We start from the raw sequence: 25,682 nt of genomic DNA on the forward strand, positions 1-25,682 counted from the left end.
CTCTGAAAGTTAAGGTTAAGTTAGATGGCCCGTAATGAAAAGAGCCAGCGTGGCCTTCTCTGGTGAATGGATTGTACAGACTGTCTTTAGCCAGTCATAAGCAAGAGTAACGATGTAAATGTAGTTGTTGGAATGAGTGCTCTCACTGCCCTTCAGTTCCCTGAGTCTGGGGCATCATGGGTATGAAAATAAAACGGGGAGGCATTATTCAACTTCAGTTTTATTAGAACACTAATAAAGCAGATAAAAAAAATCCACACAGTGAAAGGAAAACAGTCAAATGCTGCAACGGATCAGGCACATTAGTGAGGAAGAATTCTTCAGTGTATACAAAATGTAAACATTTGCCCTGCGCCTTCCCAGAGGGCACAGTCCACAAGGACTTATTTGGAACAAAAAGAATGTCTATCGAATTCCCAGCATAGGCTCTGCAAACTTCTTGAATTAAAAAGTTAAAACTGCTAGCACACCCCAGATTTTCTATTCATAAAACTAAACGGCTCCCAATCAAGGCAACACGAACAGCAACCAACCGCCTTACAGCAGGTCGCCACGGCTCCGTTCATTGTGTTTCCATCAGCTTGAAAGATGGCAAAATATACAGCATATAAACCTCCTGCGTGAGCCATGGGCAGGGAGGAAATAGCCTTGCTTGTCAAATGCTCCAGAAAGAGGCATCAAATCAGTCCTCTGAAGCCAGGGAGGAAGAACTAAGACGAGGCCCTTTTCTGTTCAGAAAATGGAGACTCATAGGCCCCCATGGGAGGGCAGGTGCAAACCAGGTGCTGATCTCCGTAGATGTCATCGATCCGAGCAATGGTTGGCCAGAATTTGCTCTCTGGTTTCACAAAGGGCTGAAAAAGGAAAAGATGAAAGTTCTGGATGTTCTGAGTCTTCCTATGAGGGGAAAGGAGGCTATAGCAATTGATGTCCGCACAGCCCAAAGCTCCACTGGCCTAACAAGTGCTAAAATCCACGTTCTTCTCAATTTCAACTTTAGGATCTTGTCTCTGTGCCTCTAGGACTAGATGTCCTTTTCACAGAAGAACCCCAAAGGAAAGGAAGGGGGCTGGAGAGATGACCTGTTGGTTAAGAGCACTGACTGCTCTTGAAGAGGACCTGGGTTCGATTCCCAATACCCACACAGCAGCTCACAATTCAAGCTCCAGTGAATCTGATATCCTTTTCTCATCTCCATGAGCTTCTGCACACATGGTACACACGTATAAACACACACACACACACACACACACACACACACACACACACACACAAATCTTTAAAAGGAAAAGCGCACACTGGAGTCCAGCTCCCTGCTGGATGTGATAGAGAGCACACTGATGAGGACTGCTGCTCACTCAGTGTTAATCCCCTGCTCCTGTGGGTTCCTAGGCCTGTGACTTGTGCCCCCACGGAGCCCAGACAACCCTCAAAGGCCAAGTCTTCCCCTCTGTTCCCCATCACAGTTCACATTTCACCAGCTGTCCTACATATGATTTTTATAATGAAACTACAGAAGGGAAAGCCTTGGGGCAAGGGACTGTAATAACACCCTGGTTGGCCGAGTTCAGCTTGGAGAACTTACCAGTGGAAATGCTGCTACCTCCCTAGAATATGGCCGATCCCAGTGGGAGGACGTGACACAGGTCAGGGGGTGTGGAGACATCTGGACAGAGAGGTGGCAGAGGGTCAGGTCAACAATGTGCTGCCTTCTCCTGCACCTCACCCCAATCACAGCGCTGGTGGAAGCCCACAGAGAGGAAGCTTTTGTTTTGGTTGAACTAGGGAGTGGGTAGAGGTGTTGCTAAAATTTTTGTGAAGAAATATGTCAAACAGAAGAGTTGGATAATCTATGGAGCATATCTGCCGCCCAGTAAGAGCAAATGAGCATTTCTCCCTCTAAAAATCACATTTGCTTCGCCTAATTTTAAAGTAAAATAGCGGGCACAGGTGATGCTGTCCACACGCTCACTTTGCCTCCCCACCCCAACCCATGATGACCATCAATCCTGAATCTGGTGGCTACCAGTCCCTCTGTTTTTCTGCTCTGCACACTGTAAATTGCATTAGTTGGTATAGCTACAATGTAGCATCCTATGAGGACTCTTCTCTGTGTAGTGTGGTATTTCAAGCAAGGTCCTTGCCTCCTAGTATCTGCCCAATGCGCCTCCAGCACTGCACTCTCTGCGTTAGAGCCAGAAAGATGCCACTGCTGTCCGTGTCTCCTAGTGATCAATCTTTACATTGAACCAAAAACGTGGGACTCTAAAAGTATCGTGTTTTGGAAGAGGTTGGGGAAATAGTGAGCTTTCCTCCACATGGGCCATAAGCACTGCAAAACTCCCAGGCTGAATCAAATACCAACTACTTTGTTCTCAGGTTGCTATGCCAATGCAAAAACTGTTCCTATCAAGCGCTCAGGAAGTGAGCAAAGGCTACTATGACACACTCTGACTACGCTGTATCGAACATTGATAATTCTCTAACTAGGGAGCCTCCCTCCTCTAGCCCCTCCTTTCACAATCAGTTGGATACAGGTGGAGTCTTCAGCTCCTACAACCAAGGTCGGCGGGAGTAACCACCACACCTGAGGAACTACAGCTCCCAGGGCCCCACAACGGCTAACAGTTTCTCACAACTGTCTTATTCTAGGCAAGCGTCTCATCTTCACAGAGAGTTTGGGAAGGGTCGGCACACTCTTCAGGTACCACTTTCAATTCTGTGGGATGCTTTGATTAAATTATTAGCACTCATGTACCTTCAGGGGGTTGACCCTCGGGTCAATGCGGCCCTCCTCTATGTCGGCAATTTCTTGCCGGATGCTGATCATAGCGTCGCAGAATCTGTCCAGCTCTGCCTTGTCTTCTGACTCAGTGGGCTCAATCATGAGAGTTCCTGCCACAGGCCAGGACATGGTAGGGGCATGAAATCCTGCAAAGGAGACCAGAGGGATGTGTGTAGGTCAAAGTACACACACACACACACACACACATTTTTTTTCTTAATGCGGCATTTTTCAAGGACAAGAATCAAGATACTGATAGGCAATCATGAGAAAATTAGAGCGGGACTTTCATTTCAGTTGGTGTTTTAGAATCTTTTAGACTGAAGGTAACACCCAGCTGCAGAACATGTCTTAGCATGCCCCAGGCCTTCGATTCACAGCACCTCAGGAGAAGCAGCAGAAAACCATCCTTTTATGATGGTTTGCTCTAATGAAGAGAAACTATCAAAGAGAAGGCAAGCAAACCTCACTGTCTCCATCTGCCGTGTGGAAAAACTAAGACTTGGCCAGTATGTGTAAGATTTTTGCCTCTTCCTGAACACAGTATAAACACACCTGAAGTTCCTGTGTCTGTTTTCTTTTGTACGATGAAGTGAGAAATAAGAGAGATTTTTCTCAGCAAAGGCAAAAAAAAAAAAAAAAAAAAAAACCAGCTTTTCCTCATTTCACAGACAAATCCGCGGCCCTGTTGTGGTGTGTAGTACTAGTGATTGAACCTGGGGCCTTATTCATGCTCCCAGCTCTGAAACTACCTCGAGATGAAGCACAATCTCCCCTGTTGAAGCACCTCCTTAGAAAATCTTGCTCCAGAGAACAGAGGTTCCCAAGTTCTGGCAGGTCTTATCATTCCACAGAGTGCTACTGTCATGAGTTCTGTTTACCAGGTCCGGGAGATGAGTGAGGAGTTATCAGACAAAGAGCAATAGCAATCTTTTTCTTTGGGATTTAATTTTTTTTTTCTTTTTTTTTCGAGGCAGGGTTTCTCTGTGTAGCCATGGCTGTCCTGGGACTCACTCTGTAGACGAGGCTGGCCTTGAACTCAGAGATCTGCTGGGGTTAAAGGCTTGCACCACCACTGCCTGGTTGGGATTTAAACTGACATCTTGACTGCTTGAGGACGCACACTGACATCTTTTGAAGAGCAGGAGTGTGTGACCACAGGGGGAGTCAGTTTTTCATTGTGATTCTGAAGGTTCCCAGTAAGTCCAAGCCCCCTACTTACACCAAGGTTAGTTTACTAGGTGTCTGTACCTGTTTGTGCCCCTAGAGCATGGTCCACAGCCTATAGGAACAATTGTGTGAATGTCAAAAGCCACTTACCGTAATCCTGGAGCCTCTTGGCGACATCCACAGCCTCAATATTGGCAGACTTTTTGAAGGGTCTTGTGTCCAAAATAAATTCATGAGCCACATACCCTGTTCAAGAACATGATGTCAGTTGAAGTTGAGGATCAGCTTGGTGCTTCACTCAAGTGAACAACTGGACAGTTCAGCACTTGGTGTAGACCCGCGGGGACCAAGAGTCTAAGGAACTTGGTAAGGTTACAGTTGGCAATAAAGAGTTCATTTACTCTCTCCCTCATATGTCTCGCTTCAGTTCACCACACACAGGAGAAGGGAGATGGGAGCATTGCTAGACCACTCAGCAGGAGCTATCTGGAATTCCTATTCTGGAGACATAAAATCTCCTTGAAACGGTTAAATACAATCCTGATCCTTTTCATACAGAAAGATTCGTGAATTCGGCAGCTTGACTTTCAAGGTTAAATAACTTCATCTGTGAGCACATCAAGACACAGAGGTTCCCAGGACACGTGACAGTTCTGTGTGATTCTCCAAAGGAGTGTCTAAGGTTTTGGTTTCAGGCTGCAGACCCAGAATCAGACATTAGCCCTGCTAACCAGGTGAGGTGGTGCCCACCTGTAATCCTAGCACTAAGCAGAGGCAGGAGGATCACACATTTGGTGGGACTATAGATCCAAGACTTTACCTTAAGACACAACCCAAAAAGAAATAGAAACAAGAGAAAGAAAGGGGGTGGGGCGCTGTCAATCAACAAGAATCAACGAGACTGAAATCTACTGGGGTCAGTTCACTTCAATCTGCTTTATAAACAGCCTGCTCTTCTGGGCCCATCAGGAGCTACTGAGGACCCAACCACCAGGAATAATGGGAGCTGGGGAGATGGCTAAGCTGGCAAGAGTGTTTCCAGTTCTCCTGGAGCTTGGTTTGCAGCACCCATGTGAGGCGGCTCACAGCTGTCTGTAATTCCTACTCCAGACAATCCGTTGCCCTCTTCCACCTCTGAGGGAACTGCATTCTGCAAGCCACACCCAGACATACACATAATTTAAAATAATATACATAAAATCTTTAAAAGAATAAACAGTGAAAGTAAGTCAGCTTTTATATCCAATCAGCATTGCTGGGAGTTTCCCAAATTCTATAGCCCACCTGTTGATAATTTTTCTTAGTTGGTTTTACCAGCCTAGGAAGACAGGCCAGTGGGTAAGAATACTTCCGATATGAGGATCTGGGTTCAAATCCTAAGCACCCATGTAAAATCTGGGCCCAAAATGTATGCCTGTATCTTCCAGCAGCAGGGGTGGGGTGGGAGGTGATGATGTGGAGGTGAGGAATGCGGGGGGGGGGGGGAGAGAGAGAGAGAGAGAGAGGGAGGGGGAGGGGGGGGGGGGGGGGGGGGGGGGGGGGGGGGGGGGGGGGGGGGAGGAATGCGGGGGGGGGGGGGTAAAGGTGGAGAACTCCCAGGCCAGCCAGTCTAGCTCGAACAGTGAGCTTCTAGCAATGAGACACCACCTCAAGGCAGTAAGGCAGAGAAGGACAAAGAAAGGTGCCCAGCAGCCTGCTCTGGCTTCCCTGTGCATGTGCACGCCTACCCCCCCCCTCACATGCACAGTCCAGAACCATGCACAGCAAACCCAGCCCAATAACCTGTTTTACCGGCTCGCAGTCAGCAGTGAATCCACTGACAAACCCCAGTCCCTAACCGCCCCTGACGCGGTTTGAGCCACTCTGCTTCTCTGCTAAGGAATAAACACAAGAATGCTGTTTACATGAGGATGCGCGTGTGAGACTGAACACACCAAAGCTGCCTGTCTGTAAAATCTGGTTTCTAACCATGATAAGAAAGAAACTGGTTAGAATGAGACTCACAACTAGAAAGCTCTATTTAGAAAAAAGTGACCAATGGACTAACCATTAGAAATTTTGAGGAGGAAAAAAAAAAATCACAAAAATCCCTGAGACTCTATCAGCTCCTAATTTCAGGATTCTAGATCTCAGTGTCAACCCTTCTCTTCAGGCTGCTACCCCGGGCACAACAGCAGCAGGAAGACGGCTAGCAGTGTTTACTGTTCTGCACGGCATGTGGCTAGCACGAGGCTGGGAAGGTGCGTCAGCAGCAGAGGAGTCGAATCTTGCAAGCAGAGGTTGAGTGGCAACAGCTGAAAGTCCATCTGACCAAGTCAACCCACCCCAGCGCTGCTAAGGCCAAGATTCCATCTGCAGGCTCCATCGCCACAGACAAGTGGTTTGGGGAATGCGCTGTTCCAAAAATGAGGTTCAGATGTTATTCTCTAGATCCAAACAAGAGCATCCCCCCTCTCTCTAAGGGCCCTCTAAGACAGCATTTAAACTTGATGGCTATCAGGGGCTGGATCCCAAGATGCTCTTCTCTCTCTGCAGACTAACGAGAAAGACATACAGTTCTACTGTGGCATACGATAGGTTGGGGCAATCTAAGATGGCAGCTGTTTCCTCTAGGCCTAACCAGGACAGTAGCTAAGAGCGTGAAAGACACCAGGTCAGAGGAACATGAAACAGGAAGGGTGTGTGTGTGGAAAGATCGGGATTCACTAATCGTGGAGGATTGTGGAACGACAGTGTCTTCTGAATACGACAGGACCACCGAGAACTCAAAGAGGCTGTGGATGCCTGTACAAGACCCGCAGAAGAACACAGTGGCCAAAATTCCTAGCTCAGGAGCTAGTCTTAGTCCAGAGCCTCTCGGGGAGAGTCTGAGGATGTGGCCCCTGGTAGGAGGACCACGTTACACTGGGTGGCATCACACCTATGCATAAAATGGACTTGTTGAGTTGGTGGGGGGGAGGTCATAGGGAAAAAAAAAGGACCCAAACTTGGGAAAAGTGAGGCGGATGGGACAATAGGAAAAGTAGAAGGAAGTGGCCTGGCTCATGTGGTAACTGTCTTCAGAACAACACGAGGATGTGTTACAGAGGATAGGATTCTCCATGCTCCCCTTGAAAATTCAGCCTGGGCTACATCTCTTAACATCCCCATAGAGGCTGCCTCAGAATGCTGGAACTAAGTAACTGCTGTAAAGCTTCAGCGGACAGTCAAAAGCCTACTAGTTCTTTGTGGTAACCTGAGACAAAAATACAAACGTTACAACTTTCTCCTGGAAATGAGGTAAGGCACTCTGGGTCCCTGGTCACAGCATGTACCAGTCAGCCAGTGAAGCCACTGCTCACTTCCAAGGGAAGGGCCACCTGAAAACCTCTTTGGGGACAGGAATCCGCAGCTCTGGGTATGCCCAAGATGGAAAGCAGACAGAAACATTAGTAAAAAGCTGGTATGTTGGTCTACTGACAGGAAAGCCCTTCAGAGCACATCGTGAACTTAGCCTAACAGATGAGGCACCTGTTCAGTTTGGCCATTCCTTCTCTTCAGTACCATCATTTCTGGGGGGGAGTGGGGGGGTTCATGCCTGTAATCCCAACACCGGGGAACCATAAGACGGGGCAATCGCAAGGTCAAGTCTTCTTGAGCTACACAGTGAGATCCCATATAAAAGCAAAGAAATGAAACAAACAAACAAAAAAAACCCCTACAAAAACATCTCACAAAAGAGACTGACCAACACCACCAATAAGACAATAATCCTACCTAAAAACGTTCCTTCTTCTCTGCATTGTAGCAGATTACCACCTCTGCAGCTTCTCCACCTAGCTTCTGCCTATCGTAGCCTTGTTTGCTACAAAAACCACCAGCCTAGACAGTTTAGTTAATATTAAAATCTCGGAGAAAGAGCTGGGGCTGGCAAGCCTGGAGTTCATTAAAATGGTTGCCTCGCGGGCATCTGTAATTTCAACGTCTAATTTGGTGCTAGTAAATACGATTAAGATGATCCTCGGTCTTCTAGTAGTGCCGCTGGACACGCTAGAACACAATGCGATTATTGAAAACTGCTATTCCGAGTCCCCAGAAGGTACAGTGGTATTAGTTTCTCAGGCCCCAGAATAGGAGATTTTCAAATTGTGTAACAAATGTGCTTAGCAGGCCAGTGTTTGGTTTGACGAACTTTGGGATTGAGAAATCAAGTCTATAATCACCAATTCATTTCAGTTTGGGATGAGAAATGCTCCTTGCCATTTAATTCTGGGGTAAAATGTCAAAAACAAATGGAAATTTCATCCATCTTGTTGTATTAAGTCCCACAGGATGGGGTGGGGCTCCGTGCCCAAAGCCACCACAGAAATGCTAAGTACATGGTGACATCTGACCTTCTCTCACGGGTGACAACCCCCCCCCCCCATTCAGTTTAAGTCACATTAATTCCTGCTTTTAAAACTAGACTTTGCAATCAGTGAACATATTAAAAATGGCTGAATTGGTCGACTTAAAAGAGCAAGTTGTATGAAAAGGTATGTTAATTATATCTCAGTAATGCTGCTAAAGTGGAATATTAAAAAAATTAAGGGCTGGGACAGCTAGCAAGCATGAAGCCCTAGGTTCAAAGCCTAGTACTGCCACCAATAATTAAATTAATAAAGAAATCAAAGAAACACTTGGTATTGTAAATTAAAACAATAATATCACTTATTCATGACATTGAATACTTTTTTTTTTTTTTTTAGCTTTTGTTGCTTTTCAGTCTGTTCTCACTAAACTCTTGGTGTGGTCACTCTCAATGCTACTAGCACCAAACAACTGACACAATGTCTCTGGGAAAATAACTGAGGACACATGTATAAAATGCTTAAAGAATCCATACACTTTTCTGTGAGTTACCTAAAGAAATAATCAGACTTTTTTTTCTTAAAAGCAAATAAAAAAACCACTGCGGGCAGGGTTGTTCTTGCGGCAATGCCACAGTACAGACAACTGAGATTATAGACTCACAGGGCATCCACACAACGCCATTCACCCTTCAAGGGCAAAGAAATGTAATTGTGTGGGAAAATGCTCACAAAAATAGAACAGATAAATGAATACTGTTTTGTGAGGTGTAGACATCTCAGTGTAAAATGCTTGCTGTACCAAGGATAAGGACCAAGCAACCATATAAAAACACACTGAATGGTGGCATGTGCGTGCCTGTGTGTGTGAGAGAGAGAATGTTTGAAGTCTGAGCATTGGGTGGTGGTGGTGGTAGAGTGTGTATGGAGAGAGAGAGAGAGAGAGAGAGAGAGAGAGAGAGAGAGAGAGAGAGAGAGAGAGCGCGCTGGGCAGATCTCAGAAGCTTTCTGGTCAGCCAACCCGGCTGATAGCTGAAATGGTGAACTCCAGGTCCAGTGAGAGACCGTCTCAAAACCTAAGGCGGAAGAGCTACTGAGGAAGGCATCTCTATGACAACCTCTGACTTCCACATGTGCTCATAAAGGGGAGAACACCCCTTCCTGTCCCCTCTCCCACACACAGACATAAAAGTCCTCCAAACTGGATCTGTGACGGTAGCTGAATGTATAAGGGTAAGGAGGAAAGGATTTGTGATGGTGGCTTAAGGGTAAGGACGAAGGGCTACAACCAAGAACCACTGAATGGAAGCTTTATCTGGCTGATGGATGCAAATATTTAAATTTCCTCTCCATACTTTTTTATTTCCCCAAACTTCTGAATTAAACAATACATATCACGTATATGACCAGGCAAAATAAATGTTGAAGCTGCTCATTAAACAGACACACACCAGGATAGATTCCACAGCACAGGGGCCATGTTGGGATCAATTAGTCACTGCAGGAGCATTTTGTTGCGTTGCTTGGAGACATATTCTTCACGCCCTTCTTCCCTACTCTCTGGAGAGCATCTACCCAGGGCTTCTGGTTATTCCCTTCTTTTTATTTTGCAGCTCCTGGGCGCCTCCTTTGGATTCATACTTCTAAGGCCAGAGCAGCCTTTAAATTAGAGGTTATGAACAGTGTGGATGTACACACTGTCTGCGCTGGAGGAGCCAAGAGCCCAAGCCCGCACCACCGATCATTCTTAATGTCACTCTCTGCTAGAGGCGCCTTGCTCTCCTCTCTCAATGCTCTTTCCTTGTTTCCCCTTCCACAACTAGACAGCCACATCTCTAAACATCTACCTGGTTCCTTTCATTTTTATACACATTTGTGTGTGTGTGTGTGTGTGTGTGTGTGCACGCGCACGCCACATCTATACAGGTGTCCTCAGAGGCCAGAGGAGGGCATTGGATCACCTGGAACTAGAATTACAGGTGGCTAGGAGCTGCCTAACGGGGGTGCTGGAAACAGGGCTCAGGTTAACTGCTAAGCCATTTCTCTAGCCCCCTAACTGGCTTTTACTTCCACCACTAGTCACTTCTAGGTTGACTTTGTTCTCCTACCCCTTAGGACCTCTGACGTAAGTCGAGATGTTTACCTAACACACTGCATTTAATGAGTAACTATGTCCAACTGTGCTTCCACGACCTCCCTCATCTCTCTGCCTTGACAACTTTGAGTGAATCTAATCACGGATTTCCTCAAGCTGGGACATCTTTAATGGCTATGGTCTGACTCAAGAGTTCTAAGTCTGGATTCTTCAAAGACCTTCAAGGTGCCAAGCTGTCTTTTTAACCTCATCCATGGGACCCTTCTCTTCTCCCACTTCAAATCCCGCACACCCTCCAGGAACTCCTCTTTACCTGGCTGGCTCCTATATGTTTGCACATAATAAATAGCAGTTTCCTTTATCAAACTGCTCCGCTCTTTGAAACACCTCTACAAGCCTCCGTGAATGATCAGCTCAGCTCATGTGAACACCTCTCGCTGTGGTTTAGGCCCCTTACTGAACTAGGCTGCGTAGACAAGGCTGGGATCGCTTGTGCAGAGTAACGAGTAAGTTGGCTATATTTCTAAGTACGGTACATTTTCCTTTGTATATTCTAAGGAATAAAAGCCTCCCTCCCACCTTGTAAAATCACATCTACATCGAGCATGGTTTGTCTAAAGGAACAAAAATAAAAGAGAAAGAAAGAGAAAGAAAATCAAACAGTTGATACTTGCCTCTTGCACCCCTAAAAAGGACTCTGTAGTGTTTTTCTAATCGCTTGGCCATGTAGTTGGCATTTAAAATAGCAATTTCTGTGGCCTCTTTGAGGCCCTTTCCTCCCATCATCTGCAACAAAGAGAAAAAGAGCCATCAGCCATTGGACGGGAGAGGTGAATGGTCAAGGGACTAAGCAGATGGCCCCATTTAAATTCATTCCAAAGGGCTCACCAGCTCAGCATCACTGCAGATTGAAAATGAATGGGAAAATTCCAGGAAGGAGACCTGTCAGTCTCCTCCATGTTCAATCAAACACTAATTTTACTTGTTTTTTTTGGGGGGGGGGCTGCGGTGGGGGTCGTAATAACAAAGCCCACAGCAGGTAGCAGCCTATACACCTCTGCTATCTAAGAACTGTTCCTTAGGTTACAGTGTTACAGTGTTTATTTTTTGTTTACTCTGTATGAATTTGAGAGGTAATGAGAATTCTGAGGAATATGACGAGATCCTGGTCAAAATCCATCACATCAATTTTGTGTGGTTTGCCTTTCCATTGTCCGCAGTGGGGAACATAGACATTCTTCCCGTGCACGTTTGCCGACTGCCAGATTCAATCTTTCTTATTCTGGAGGCTGCATCCCTGCTATCATACAGGATAAAAGTCACCAAGAGCAAGGCGTTTAAAAATCAAGATTATAGCAATGTTCACCGAGGAACCTCACATCATAACTGATCAAAACAGTGGTACAAAGACCAAAGGGAAGAGAGGACTGAGCGGCCCCAGGTTAGTCACAGTGGGTTTTCTAAGGAGGAAGCAGCTGTCCCATGAACTTGACAATGAGTCCATGAGTGGAAGTTGGATCTCTAAAAGGAAAGGGGAAACACAGCAAATGAGAGAGAGGACCGACAGCAGCTCAAGAGTGGGGAAGGCACGAGACGATCATCTGGACGTCACCGCAGCAACATGGACGGGGACCTCAGGTTCTAAGCCTTTGCGTTGCCATGGAGTTGGCGCAGCCAACTGCTGCCTCTCCTGCTACATGCTAGTTACTGAGCACCATTCTATAAATGCTGGGGCTCTAAGCACGAGTCCACATCAGCTGGATTTTATTCTTAGTGGGATGGGCCCAAGGTACACGGTGGTGAGAGCACACAGTGAAGGTGGCAGGAAGTCAGGAGGGGCAAGGGGGCATCAGAAAGAGACTGTCCTCAGCGGGCGTCCACAGTGGATTGCAGAGGGAAGGAGGAGGCTCCAGCTAGCGTCTAGGGGAGAAGTAACAGCCCGAAACAAGGCTCAAATCAACACTGCTTATTTAGTTCTAAAACTCATGCTCTGTTTGGTATTCTAGGCATATGGCCAAAGCAGCCCTAGGGGCCTTCCTTTTCTATATGTAAGAAGATCTCCTGCACAAATATGTTTGCACAAATAACTCATATTTACAGATCCCATGGATCAAAGGGAACTGGGGATTTGGTTATTTGCAAAGGAGCAGATTTTCTTTTTCATTGTTTTTGTTCCTGTAGTTTGCAAACAACTTTTTTTTTTTTTTTTACAGCAGCTTCAAAGCTCCGAGGCACAGAACTGTTGCTCTTTCTTCCAAGACACTTCTCATTAAGAATCATAAATGAAGCTGGCCATGCAGGGAAACACATGCCCGTAAAGCCAGCAGTTCGGCGATAAAGACGGCTGCATCAGGAGCTCAAAGAGAGCTTTTATCCATGTGATCCTGTCTTAAAAACAAAACAAAGCCAGAAAGCGGGGTGGGGGTGGGGGAGAGTCATAGAGCCAAAGAGATGGCTCAGCAGTTAAGAGCATTGGCAGCTCTTCTTCTGAGGACCCAAGTTCAATTCCCAGGACCCACATGGTGGTTAATAGCTATCTGCAATTCTAGCCCCAGGGGATCTGATGCACCCGACAGGCGCTGCATAGATATGGTGCACAGATACACTCACAGACATCACCCATATACATACAATAAACCTAAACCATGTCTCGAAATATCATTTAAAAAGGAATCATAAATACCAGCCAGCCACGGCGACCCATTCATGCCTATAGCCCCATACTTGGGAGGCTGATGTGGGAAAACCACGGGCTTGTGCCCAGACTGGACAGTATAAGGAGACTGTGTCTCAAAACACAAAATAAGCTTTTTAAAAAAAGAAAAAGGAACCACTAATGCCACCGCATTCACTAACAGCCAGCCAGCCCCGCAGTTACCGAGCACGGTTTGTATAGCTGAGTGTGGGGTTTTGTTTCACTAGCGGCTCCCCTTCCTTTAACAAAGGCCATTGGCTTGAAAGAGCTGCTCTAATTAGCAACTGAGCAAGAGTGCCTATCCACAGACTTGACATTCTAGAAGGTGGGCAGGCCAGTCTTAACAAGCTGCAGAAAATCAATCTGGCTTGAGTGTTTCTGTGGAGAAAGACAAAGAGGTAGGGGTGGGGGCGGGGGTAAGCCTGTTCTCTAACAAAACCCAATTATCCCTGAAAACACGGTTCCCTGGGCCGCCACCACCAAACAAATCTCCGCGACTTCGCATCTATCCTCCACACCGACAAGACACACAATGTGAGTACACCCTACTGTGTACTCCAGGGTCTCAGCAAAATGGCTTTCTGCTTATGTGGCGCTGTCTGAACCCGACAGGAAACCACATGATGTGGCCAGACCATTCACATGACTCATGCAACTTAACTGTGTCTGGAAAAATGTAAACCCATCATGAGAACCCAAAGGAACAGATGAAATAATTTTAGCTGGCCTTGGAGATGATTTCTTCCACCCCAGCACTGGCAGCGACCCCATTCACCGGCTGTGTTTGCTAACTCCCACTCTGCTTCACCTTCAACCCATTCGAGAAGGTCTCAAGTCCCGCTGCTCCATTGCAACGCGTGTTCATGGGCCTCACCTTAATATAAGCCCATGAAATAGGCAAGATGGAACTGGAGCCCCACGGGGCGGCGCTGACAGTCCCCACGGGCCAGGTGTCTTCATTTGGTGTGAGGGAAACAATGGGATGACTGGGCAGAAAGGGAGCGAGATGCTTCTTCCTGTGGTGGTTTTAAAGCACACATTGAAAGGATGCAAAAAGATACAATTGAACTAAATGGGCAGGCTCTCCAGGAGCTCTTTGCTTAGTAAGGGCTAGCTGATGATGGTAGGGACCTGACACCCCTGGGGGAGAGGGGGCAGACAAGGAAACAACTAAAGAGAGATTCCTTCCTTCCTTCCTTCCTTCCTTCCTTCCTTCCTTCCTTCCTTCCTTCCTTCCTTCCTTCCTTCCTTCCTTCCTTCCTTCCTTCCTTCCCTACCACCCAACAGCTTCCAAGAACTGTGGCGGAGGACTCAGCAAAGGCAGCCCCCCCCCCCCCGAGGCCCTCATAGGGACCCCCACATCCTTCTAAGCTGTATACTAGATACCGAAGACTGCTGAAGAGATGCCCTGAATGCACTTGGAGGCTCACAGGTTAACACTGCTCCATTACACACCTTCTGAACGACCTAGGACACTCATTCACTACACACGATACAAATCAAGAGGAAAAACAAGAAAGCCAGGCTCTCGGCAACCCTGAACACTGCCCTTCCCTGACCACCACCACAGGTTTCAAAAACTCCAGAAGAGCCAGGCGGTGGTGGCACATGTCTTTAATCTAGCACTCGGGAGGCAGAGGTAGGCGGATCTCTGCAGTTTGAGGCTAACCTGGTCTACAGAGTGGGTTCCAGGACAGCCAAGGCTGTTACACAGAGAAACCCTGTCTGGAAAAGAAAGAAAGAAAGAAAGAAAGAAAGAAAGAAAGAAAGAAAGAAAGAAAGGAAGGAAGGAAGGAAGGAAGGAAGGAAGGAAGGAAGGAAGGAAGAAAGGAAGAAAGGAGCATCGTGGTTACTAAGACAAAGGAAAGCAGGGAGGGAGGGAGGCAGGGAGGGAAGGAAATAAAGAAAACTTCAGAAGTTCTGGATAAGGCTGTTCTTACTATGGAGAGGAAGCCATCAATTGCTAAGAAATATTCCCTCAGTAAACAGTGACTTCATCCAATTATGTCTAGTAATAAAGTTTGTTTCCTCCTTACTTATCACAGATGTAATAAAAATTAAAGCTGTAAGGAGTTAAGTGCCTTTGACCCAATTCACTCTCAATATTATCATTGGCTGTATAAGGTCTAGGAAATGAGTAAATAAAATGCTCTTGGAATTCTCGGGGCAAATCACTTACAGGAGCCCACATTCCAGTTCTGGCCCCTCAATGCTTTAGTCCCCGACTCGACTGCTAACAAGCTTGCTCTAGAGCTCAGCGAGGCTGGGTGAGCATTGTGGTTACTAAGACAAAGGATGCTTCTGTTTGGACACGCTCCCAAATGCTCCTTGCCCAGCTCCTCATCCACCTGCTAGAAGTGCACTAGGTATCTTCTTGACACTTGAAGACCCGGATGGGAAGAATGAGAGGGTCTGAGCCACCCTGCTTCCAAAGCGACCCCGAAGCCAGCAGTCCATGACTCACACTCCAATGGGTCCCATGCCAGGGCCACCTCCTCCGTGGGGAATGCAGAAGGTCTTGTGAAGATTTAGGTGAGAGACATCAGACCCAAAGTCTCCAGGACGGCAGATTCCCACCTACCCAAAGGAAAAGAACAGAAGTAAACATCAGAGCTCGGCAAGGCCCCTCCCGATGAGGGAAGGGCTTGATGTTCTGGGCTGTGTGTCTCCCCAGGAGAGGCAGGCAGAGCCACATCCCTAATGGCCACAGAAAAGGCTTCCCAGGGAGAGTGAGATGGCTCAGTAAAGCTGTGTGACAATCCGAGTTTGACCCATAGGACACGCAGAATGAACGAACGGAAGGGACCTGACTCCTGCTCCTCCACCCTTTGACCTCCACATGTGCTCACACACACGATGTAATTTTCAAATATCAGAGGAAACGATTCCTAAACATTCTGCAGTCAACCTGGCACCTCACAGGCAAAGTGACTGTGGTTTCTATGGAGATAGCAACTATTTAACCCCATTCAAATTTAAAATACACACTTGGGCAGCCTGTACCTAAATATCTACCTTAAAAGGGAGGAGGGGAAGTGACACTGGCCCTAAAGTTACAGCCTGTTTATTCTACTGAGCAGGCAGTTCTTACAGTATCAGAACTACATCCCCTGGCAAGTTCAAGGCTGGGTATTTAACGTGGGTTTTTAGCAAGGGCCTAGAGCAGTGGTTTTCAACCTTCCTAATGCTGAAACCCTTTAATTCAGTTCCTCATACTGGGGTGATCCCCAACCATAAAACTGATTTTCATTGCTACTTCATAACTGTAATTTTGCCACTGTTATGGATTTTAATGGAAATATCTGGTTTGTTCCCCCGTGAAAAGTTTGTTTAGCGATGAAAGGTTGTGACCCACAGGATGCTGAGCTGAGGATGTGGAAGCGAGGCTGCCAGTCTTCCTGAGACAATCCACATACCCAGCTACAGTACTCAACTGGTAATCCTGCCACTTTGACCGTAGACAGATATGTCTGCTTTACGCTGCCAAAGGCAGTCCCTGGACTACACCTATGCATGGAATCAGACTAAAAGAGAGAAGAAGGTAGGTGAACACATTCCATGCACCCACAGTCACTCTTGCAATCCAGGTAGGCAGGACTGAATCCCTTGGGGCCCTACTGAAGTTAAAACTCCAGGTAAAGCAGCTTCTCCAAGGTCCATGGGAGTCTGGCATCTACTGTGGCCAGAAGTCAATCAGCTAGGGAACCAGCAGACCTTGTTCAGTAATGTTCCCAGAGGAACAGCACTCCTAACAATAGAATTTCATTTGTACCTTGTTCACCCTATCATTTCCTCTAGGATCTATATATAATCCCAATGGAACAGGTGGTCTGTGAGGAGCTGGCAGCAACGTCTGCTTGAGCATCCTCGGGGCATCGCTTACAGCCCTGGGTTTGATTCCCAGCATCCCAACAGGAAAAGGGAAAGAAGAGAACCCTGGTTCTGAATCCCGTGCATGTATTAGAGGGGATCTCAAGAAGCCGGAGAGAATTGTTTTCCTCACTGGGGGTCAGCTTAGCGCCATGCTTTAAAAAAATGAAAACAAGGGGCTAGAGAGGTGGCTTGGTGGTTGAGAGCACTTGATGCTATCCCAGAGGACCTGGGTTCAATTCCCAGTACCCACATGGCAGCTCATAACTGTCTGTGACTCCAATTACAGAGGATCTGACACCCTCACACAGACATACATGCAGGCAAAACACCAGAGCACATAAAATAGTAGTCTTTATCATTAAAAAAAAAAAATCAAAACAAAACTGGTCAAGAATGATGGCTCAGCAGTGTAAAACAAAAAAACAAAAAAACACTGCTCTTGCAGAGGACCTGAGTTCAGGTCTAAGCACCCACAGGGGGCTTCACTACCAGGTATAAACTTCAGTTCCAGGGATCTGAGGTCCTCTTTTGACTTCCACGAGCACTGGTGTACACACATACATTCAGGCAAGACACTCATACTCATAAAATCAGTCAATCCTTAAAAAATTAAAAATAAATAAATAACATGTCCTTATTCATTTTCTCAGTGGGCACTAATTGTTTGCACCTGGGCATTCATATTTGCCCCGTCGAGGTAGACCTGTCCTCCGTGTTGGTGAATAAGGGCGCACACATCACTGATATTCTCTTCAAACACGCCATTGGTGGATGGATATGTGATCATGATGGCAGCCAGGTTCTCCTTGTGTTTATCCACCTGTGGGGAGAAGAGTGAGATCCGTTCTCATTCAAGGCTTTGCTTTTCATTTTAAAGGATTAGGGAAGGCGAAGCCTTGGCACTGGAATTCTTGACAATGTCTCAGTCTACAACAGTGGCTAAAATGCACAGCCAATTGCTCCTTCATTTTAAGGCAACAGCAAGTCCTCTAAGAACTCTGGGGTCCAGAGAAAGAAACCAAGCTTTGGATGTGGGTTCAACTGATCTAGGATTTTCCTCACACGCACAAAGCCCTAAGCTTGCTCCCTGCACCAAATAAAAAGCTAGGCCTAGTGGAACATAACCATGCCATTGGGGAAGCAGGAGTAACCTTGGCTACACAGCAACTCTGAGGCTAGCATGGGTTACACGAGACAAAATTAAACGAAAAGCAAGAAGCTACTCAGAAGATTTTTGGATATGTTGGGTCCAGTTCTATAAAATGATTCTGCTTTGGTTCAAACCACCTCAAAATTTACCCTGGGCTCTTGGGCGGGTGGGGGATGGATCTCGGTACATAGCTAATTTTCTAACTAGCCTTTCTGCTTACATTTTGGTAATCACTTTCCCACTTTCCTTCCCACAGGTTCTTGAGAAGCTCAGACTGGTTTCTAACTTTCTATGTAGCCAAGGCTAGCCTTCGACTTGTGAACACTTTGAAGTGTTGGGGTGACGAGGTTGTGCCACTGGGCCAGCAATTCTCAACCTTCCTGATGTCGTGACCCTTTATTACAGTTCCTCATGTTAGGTGACGCCTCGTCGTAAAATTATTTTCATTGCTACTTCATAACTGTAATTTTGCTGCTGTTAACAACACAATGTAAACACCTGTGTTCCGGTGATCTCAGGTGAGCCTTGTGAAAGGGTTGCTTGGCCTTCTCTAAGGGTTAGCCCTACAGCTTGAGAACCACGGTATATGGCTATACCTACTTCTTTCGTTTTTATCTCCCAAAAAAGCAATTGTATAAATAAAGGCCAATTTCTGGTGTTTTTTTTTCTTGGCTAGCAAGCCAAAGGAGGGCAATGTGGGAGGAAAATCAAGTCATATTGCATATATTCTATATTGGACAGACTTAGTAATTAGAGTTAGCGACCCAGAATATTTGTGGCCAAAAAAATAAAAATGGCAGTGGAAGGGGAGGATGGAAAAGAGGAACAGGGCTGTGCATTTTCAGTGTCCTCGTGAAGGCTTTGACATAGGTCCTCAGGACCCATGCCTAATCACCCTGACAGAATCACATCGCTGTTCCACCAATTTTCCTACCACTTAAGATGCAGCCTCCAGTCCACTGGTGGAAAACAGATACGGTTGCTAAGCAACCTCTTCCTGGAGGTTGGGAGACTGGGAGTGGGGGTTGGTGTGGAGGAAACAGGGGAGAATGTTGCCTGGAATCCAGCACAGCATGGCTGAGAACGGCTGCAAAATCTGAATGCGCCGTGCGTTCTTTAATTCTCCACACAACCATGACTGTCTGCGTGGCTGTGAATGGAGAACTCTGAGGCCAGACAGGGAAGCAGGCCCTGCAGAGTTGTCTTACTGTGACATCACATTGAATCCCTCATTCATTACCTTTCAAGTGGAAGAATCAGGGTGTGGAGGGGATCACTGAAAAGGACCCTCTCTCTGTGAGGGAGGGAGGGGGAGAGAAGACATGGCGTCTTTTAACTGGGGACCCAAGTTACAATTGCTTTTTATTTTTCTCTTTCCCTGAAAGATTGTTGTTTTGGATTTTGTATTCTTTCCCTACAGACCCATTTAGAAAAGGAATCATTAGAATTGTCTTTCATTAGAATATAAGAATATAAGAGAAGACAATGTTCACCCCATCCATCTCCTTCCCTACACATCACCATCCCCTGTGTCTTCCCAGCCCAGACCTCTCCAATCTGTGGAGAGGAGAGTGAGTACCAGGGCCTTGAGGTGAGCCACATCGATGTTCCCGTATCTGTCCACCTCCACAGGCTGGATCGTCATGCCCGCCATGTAGGCACTTGCTGGATTCGTTCCGTGTGCTGACTTAGGAATGAGGCAAACCTTGGGAGCACAAAGAAAGGAAGCAGAAAAGGAGAAAGAAAAAAAAATCACTGGGTATCTCAAGTTAGAGAAAGTCTCCTAACATGCCAATGACACAAATTAGGGGCCTCATGTTTTTACTGAAGCTGACCGCTAGTGCTTTGAAATCCGCCGTTGTCAGTGCTGTTATTGCGAAACAATGACCAGAAGGGGCGTTTCCATTTGAATCCCCAAATTCTTTCCTAAAAATATCAGAATGTCCTCCCCTATCCCAGAGCACTAATGACAGCCTGTGCCTTTTCTAACCTTGTCTTAGACATAGCGGATGGAAAGCATCTTTAGGAAGACAAGGTCAGAAGTTGAAGTCTAGGACCCGAGTTTCAGTTCCCTTTCCTGGTATAGGTATCAGATAGCTCAACTCTGTGGGCACCTGCATATACACGCACGACAATTACACTCACGCACGCGCGCGCGCGCGCGCGCGCACACACACACACACATACACACACACACACACCACCTGCAGAAACTAGGAAAGGCAACAGGTCCTCCCTAGCTCAGCCAATAAGCACCCTGCCAACACCTTGAAGACAGTTTTGGTCTCTAGCCTTAAGTCAGTCCCTGAGTTTACAGTCAGTCATTTGCTAGAGCAGCCATGGAAAATCAATCCCTGGAACAATGGAGAGAAGCACTGTAGACACGCTTATGTTCTGTGGAGATCTAAAGACCTTGAGTTACTTTCACTGTAGACACACTTGTGCTCTGTGGAGTCTAAGGACCTTGAGTTACTTTCACTGTAGACACACGGGCTCTGTGGAGTCTAAGGACCTTGAGTTACTTTCAGTATTACTTTTCCCCTCACTTTAAAATCGCAGGGCTATGGACACAGAAGTATTAGGACCCAGATTGAAGATTTGGTTTCTCTAAGCTTTAGAGTCCATGGTACGCTTATATCCTTTAGGGGGATGCTAAGTCCTGGTTGGTGCAGAGTTACAGATTTCCTCCTCAAAGAACGGCTGAACATATGACAAGTTAGCTAAGTTAAAGGCAATGACTGACAATTAAAGGCTATGACTGCCCCAGGCACTCAGGAAGAAAAACAGTTCTCAAAATTTAATAATAATATTAATATTATTCGCATACATGTGTACACGTGAAAGGCCAGTGTTTCCCCTTTCTATAGGATACTCAGTCTCTGGTCGGAAGACTTGACTTGAGATTTGACCAGCAAAGTGAGAGATGAGCTGGGAAATGCTCAGTGCCTGGCACATGGTGATTGCTAAATATGTTTGCTAAATAATTCATTTTCCCAAATTAAACTATGAATCATGAACTTGGGCATTCTATTTCAGGAGTCCCTGAAACTTGACCAAAGAGCAAATGTGAAATGACTTCCAAATGCAGCTTGAAGGCAGAGAACCGTCAGGAACCTGGGCAGTTTTGTAGCGTACAACGTCTCCAGCTCCTTTTCAAAAGCGAAGGGTATGTTTAACTGAACTCCATTAGAGCCCATTGTGTGGGAACAGCTGCCTTGATGTCACTAATGTGGAAAATCTTCCCTGGCGATTTGAATAATAAGTCATTTTTTTTCTTTTCTAAAAATGGGGCTGAAAATAGATGTGTGTCTAGAAGGATGCCAGTGTTTCCAGCTCTGTCGTGTTTCTGAGCTCAGCAGCTGGGTGGCTTCCCTGCTTTCTCCTCTTACTGTCCGGAAGTGAGAATCCTGCACTCGCCAACAGAATGGTCTCTCAGCTTCTGTGATAGCAGTGTGCACACCAGTGCCAGGGAAGATATCACATCCAGGGCATGGGGAGCGGAGGAGGACTGGGATGCTCAGAGAGGGAGCAAGAACCACCGACAGCCAATCACCTAAGACGGAGGTCTACCCGATTCAGAAGAGCTCTCATTTGGAGTTTCTGGCTTGGTCCCCAACTCCTATATCAAAGCAACTGTTTCCAAGTGTCAGAATGTAGTGTCCTGGGCATGCCCAGGGTGTCCAGTCATTTCTGAATTCATAAATGGCTTGCTTCATGATTGTTAAAAATCAGTCCAATGGCAGGCATGATCGAACACATCTGTGAACCCGGCACTTAGGTTAACTGAGGCAAAACATTGGCAAATACACGGTCAGCCTAAACTACGTACTGAGACCCTACCTCAGCTAACATAGGAACAAATCAAAATAGCAAAACCAGCTGGGCATGGGCTCAGCAAGAGAATCTCAAAACCTGGAAGGTGGAGGCAGGTGATAAAATGAGGAGCTCAAGGCTTTCTCAGCAGGACAGAGAATATGAGGACAGTCTGGGCTATATGTAGTGATAGTAATAGCAAGCAAACAAAAACTTGATGATGTGGCTCAGGTGTACAGTGTTGCCCCAGCGTGGGAAAGGCCTGGGTTCAATCACCATCACCACAATACAGAGATAGATAGGTAGATAGATGGATTTAAAGAAAATTCTATTCCCATTGGGAAGTCACAGGGAGACAATGTTCCTTCTCTTTCTTTTCCAAGGAGAAAGTGAAAGTTTCAAAATTCTTCATTGCAAAATCCAGCCTAGCCAGAACACCCTTTCAGCTTCAATAAATTCAGAAAAGACCTGAGCTTAGACTACGACTCACTGATATTGCCCACTTAGGAAAGAGCCTTCTGGAATTCTCCTGGAACTGTCGGGGCCTCTGTCCCACTCCTGACACCTACTCTACAATCCCTCTAAAAATTCCATCTCCACAGCTTAGTGGAAACCCTAGCACAGAGTTGGCCTTTAAATTGGAGGGACCAGGAACAGGGGACTCCTTTGGCCATAACTAGAGGCCTTGGTTATATCGCACCACATCTTTCTGGGACACGAGCAGTGTCTGGTAGCACCAGCTGGTCCCCAGGAAATCTGAGAGGAGTCACTTTTTGCAAACTCCCATGCCCAAAGCAAAGATTGTAGCACAAATGCACCCTCTCCCATCACGGTCTTCAGAGCTGAGAACAACCCCACGGGAGAACATATTTATGGGCATCTTTTGAGGATACATATAACCTAGACCATACTTAGGCTTAAAATTGCTTCGGTCTTAGGCCCAGGGCTAGGGTTGAGCCAAAGAGGAGGGCGGGAATGGCAGGAATCCTGCTGCCCGCCTCCTTCTACTCCCTAGAGATCATTTCACTGGCCAGCTGGCTAACTCCAGATGCTGGGTTTGCACAAAAACCTTTCATCTCTGGATGCTTCCCTCACGATGGTTACATGGGATGTCTTGGAAACAAGAATCATGATGATCACTTCACAGATATGTGTTTTATAGATGGTTCCCTGTCCACTTCCAAGAAGACTGGAAAGGCAGATCCCACAGAACAAAAGGGACCCTGTGATCTGAGCCTGCGACCATGCCCAACCGAGCCAGCTGCCTGCCCATGCTCACCGTTCTGTGCCTCTCTCCTTTCTGGTCTAAGTATGCTCTGATAGTGGCCAGTCCAGCATACTCGCCCTGGGCTCCGCTGCAAAGACAAGACGAGAAGAGTCAGGGCTGTGACTTTGACTTGTTGGCTCGGTATTTACCAGACATAATCACACACACGTTAAGCAGTCATGGTCCTAGGGCTCATTCAGTATTTACTAGACACTAACCACACGTTAACCACTCAGGGTCCTAGTTTATCTAGGATCTTTACAGGAACAAAAGTAACTGCTTGGCCCTAACCAAAGGTGGGCCTTGCTTATCAGCTCAGGACCAAACATACATGATTTTACTAAGGGAATAGGACTGGTAAAAAAAAAAATGTGAGGAAATATAAGAAACCCATTACTGGGGGCTGGAGAGATGGCTCAGAGGTTAAGAGCACTGACTGCTCTTCCAGAGGTCCTGAGTTCAATTCCCAGCAACCACATGGTGGCTCACAGCCATCTATAATGAGATCTGGTGCCCTCTTCTGGCATGCAAGCATACAGGGAAGGAATGTTGTATACATAATAAATAAATATAAAAACAAAGAAAGAAACCCATTATTAACTTTAATGGGAGAAAAAAATTGAAATTATAAGGATTAATTCGTGGTGAGTCTCATTTCTAAACACATGCGTCACTTAACAAACCCTTTTAAGCATAACTAAGCAATTATGAAACTAACCACAGATTCACGGTTTATCAGATCAAACCAATATGTATATTTCAAAGCAAAGGTATTGTAAAATTATAACCGGAACAAAATGATCACACCTAGAATAACACACTTTCTAATAAATCAAATACTGAGTCAGACAAAGGCCACACTATTTCCACAGAAACTTTCGGTGTTGTCATGGCATCCTTCCTGCCCTGAATCAGTACGGCTGCTAGCAGCTCTGACAGGACCTTGCAGGCACCACTTGGAGACAGTGCTGAATGACTCACGTTCCTGTGAGCAACACTGAGTCAACCTCACATGGGTCAGCGTCCTGGTACTGCGTGAAGCAAGGAGTGGGAGGTGAGCATAGGTCTCTCTGCCTCGTTCACAAGGCTTTGTCATCCAGTCTACACCTCTGAGATACAGCCCACCACTCCCTGATTTTACAGCGGAAGCGGAGGGTAGAGCGTCACCTGCCCAGTGGGCTAACAGTGGCTAATGGGTAGTTTGGAACGGTGTCAACCGTGTCAAGGAGCCGCAGGTTTCCTCTGCAAACAGAACTGCTCTTTGAGCGTGTTTGTGTCGCCAGGACTGAGAGTCACAAGAGCAAACTCTTGGGATGTGGGCACAGACTGGGGTAGAGTGCTTACCTAGCAAGTTTGAGGCCCTAGGTTCAGTCATCAGTGACAGGTGGGGTAGGGGAGACAGACACTGACTGGCTAAACGGGGGGCTTTAGTTCAATGCAGCAAAACAAAGAGACATGTCTGACAAGAGCCAAGACACCTAGCAGCTGTTCCCCGACACAGAGTCAGCTTTACCCCTCTCTGCTTTTTCCATAGGCAAAAAGGCTACTTATCAGCTGTACTGACTTCTGAACCCAAAGCACTAGCACACCTGACACTAGAAACTAAGGCAACTCCCGGGGGCTAGTGAAGTCATGAACATGGAGAACTTGTAACTACCACTTTACTAAACCAGCACAATCCCTGAGTACATTCTAAACATTATCCTTACAGCCCAGGTATAGGTAACTTTCACCCCAATACAAAGAAGCCTCTGTTTGTGACAGATGGAGACCACTGAAGAAAGCACAACTTGTCAACATGCGGAGAACGAGATCATGGACACCCAGCCCCAGCGAACACATCTACAACCCAGCTCCTGACCCTAAGGCTGGGAACATTGAGGAAGATGGGCAGAAAGACTTCAAGGGGAATCAGAGCACTGCAGTGAGATTGTGCCTCCTAGAAATGACAGGAGAGCCACACCCATGTTTCCTCAACAGCATGGCTCCCTAAACATGAGATGGACAAAGGTAACACCAATAGATTTGCTAACATGGAAGAAAAAAATTTCTCATGGGACTCCAGCCCTAGACAGAAAGTTACAGGCAAGTAGTCTTCCCTAGGGATGAGACCCCTCGTTAGTTGTTTAATGCAGAGTGGTCAGTCTTGAAGTCATATACACACCAAACAACAGGTGTGTGTGCATGTGTGTCTGTGTGTGTTTATAAAACAATTAAAGAAAAAAAGAGGCCATGAATTTGAAAGGGGGCAAGAAGTGGTAAAAGGAGTTGGAGGGAGGAGAAGTGTGTGGGGATGATATAGATATTTTAATTCTTAAAAAATAAAAAAATTTAAACTGTATTTTATATTTATCCCTAGTTTTTTCTCATACCATCCACTCATCTTGTTTTGTGGCAGAGTCAGTCAAGGTAGAGGTAAGAATTGAAAGAAGATTCTGACAGTTGGCAGGATGGGATGGGCCAGCGAGTAAAAGAGGAGCTTCATGCCGAGCTTGACCTGAGTTTG

General features: G+C 46.4%; 1 protein-coding gene across 1 annotated transcript in view; it reads right to left on the bottom strand.

Moving 5' to 3' along the window:
- Nucleotides 1-200: 200 nt before the first annotated feature.
- Gldc (glycine decarboxylase) overlaps nt 201-25,682 on the bottom strand; it is a 69,565-nt gene continuing 44,083 nt past the window's right edge. Inside the window, exons 16-25 of the mRNA XM_050158318.1 lie at nt 23,189-23,264; nt 19,676-19,801; nt 17,617-17,766; nt 15,538-15,650; nt 13,948-14,089; nt 11,053-11,164; nt 4,106-4,201; nt 2,759-2,931; nt 1,586-1,666; nt 201-854 (exon numbers count right to left, since the gene is read on the bottom strand). Of these exons, the coding sequence (XP_050014275.1) occupies nt 711-854; nt 1,586-1,666; nt 2,759-2,931; nt 4,106-4,201; nt 11,053-11,164; nt 13,948-14,089; nt 15,538-15,650; nt 17,617-17,766; nt 19,676-19,801; nt 23,189-23,264 (1,213 nt within the window). The 3' untranslated portion in view covers nt 201-710. The remainder of the gene's footprint in view (nt 855-1,585; nt 1,667-2,758; nt 2,932-4,105; nt 4,202-11,052; nt 11,165-13,947; nt 14,090-15,537; nt 15,651-17,616; nt 17,767-19,675; nt 19,802-23,188; nt 23,265-25,682) is intronic.

This window comes from Alexandromys fortis, unplaced genomic scaffold, assembly GCF_014885135.2.
Source record: "Alexandromys fortis isolate MF-2015 unplaced genomic scaffold, M_Fortis_MF-2015_v1.1 scaffold_10, whole genome shotgun sequence".
Lineage (NCBI taxonomy): Eukaryota > Metazoa > Chordata > Mammalia > Rodentia > Cricetidae > Alexandromys > Alexandromys fortis.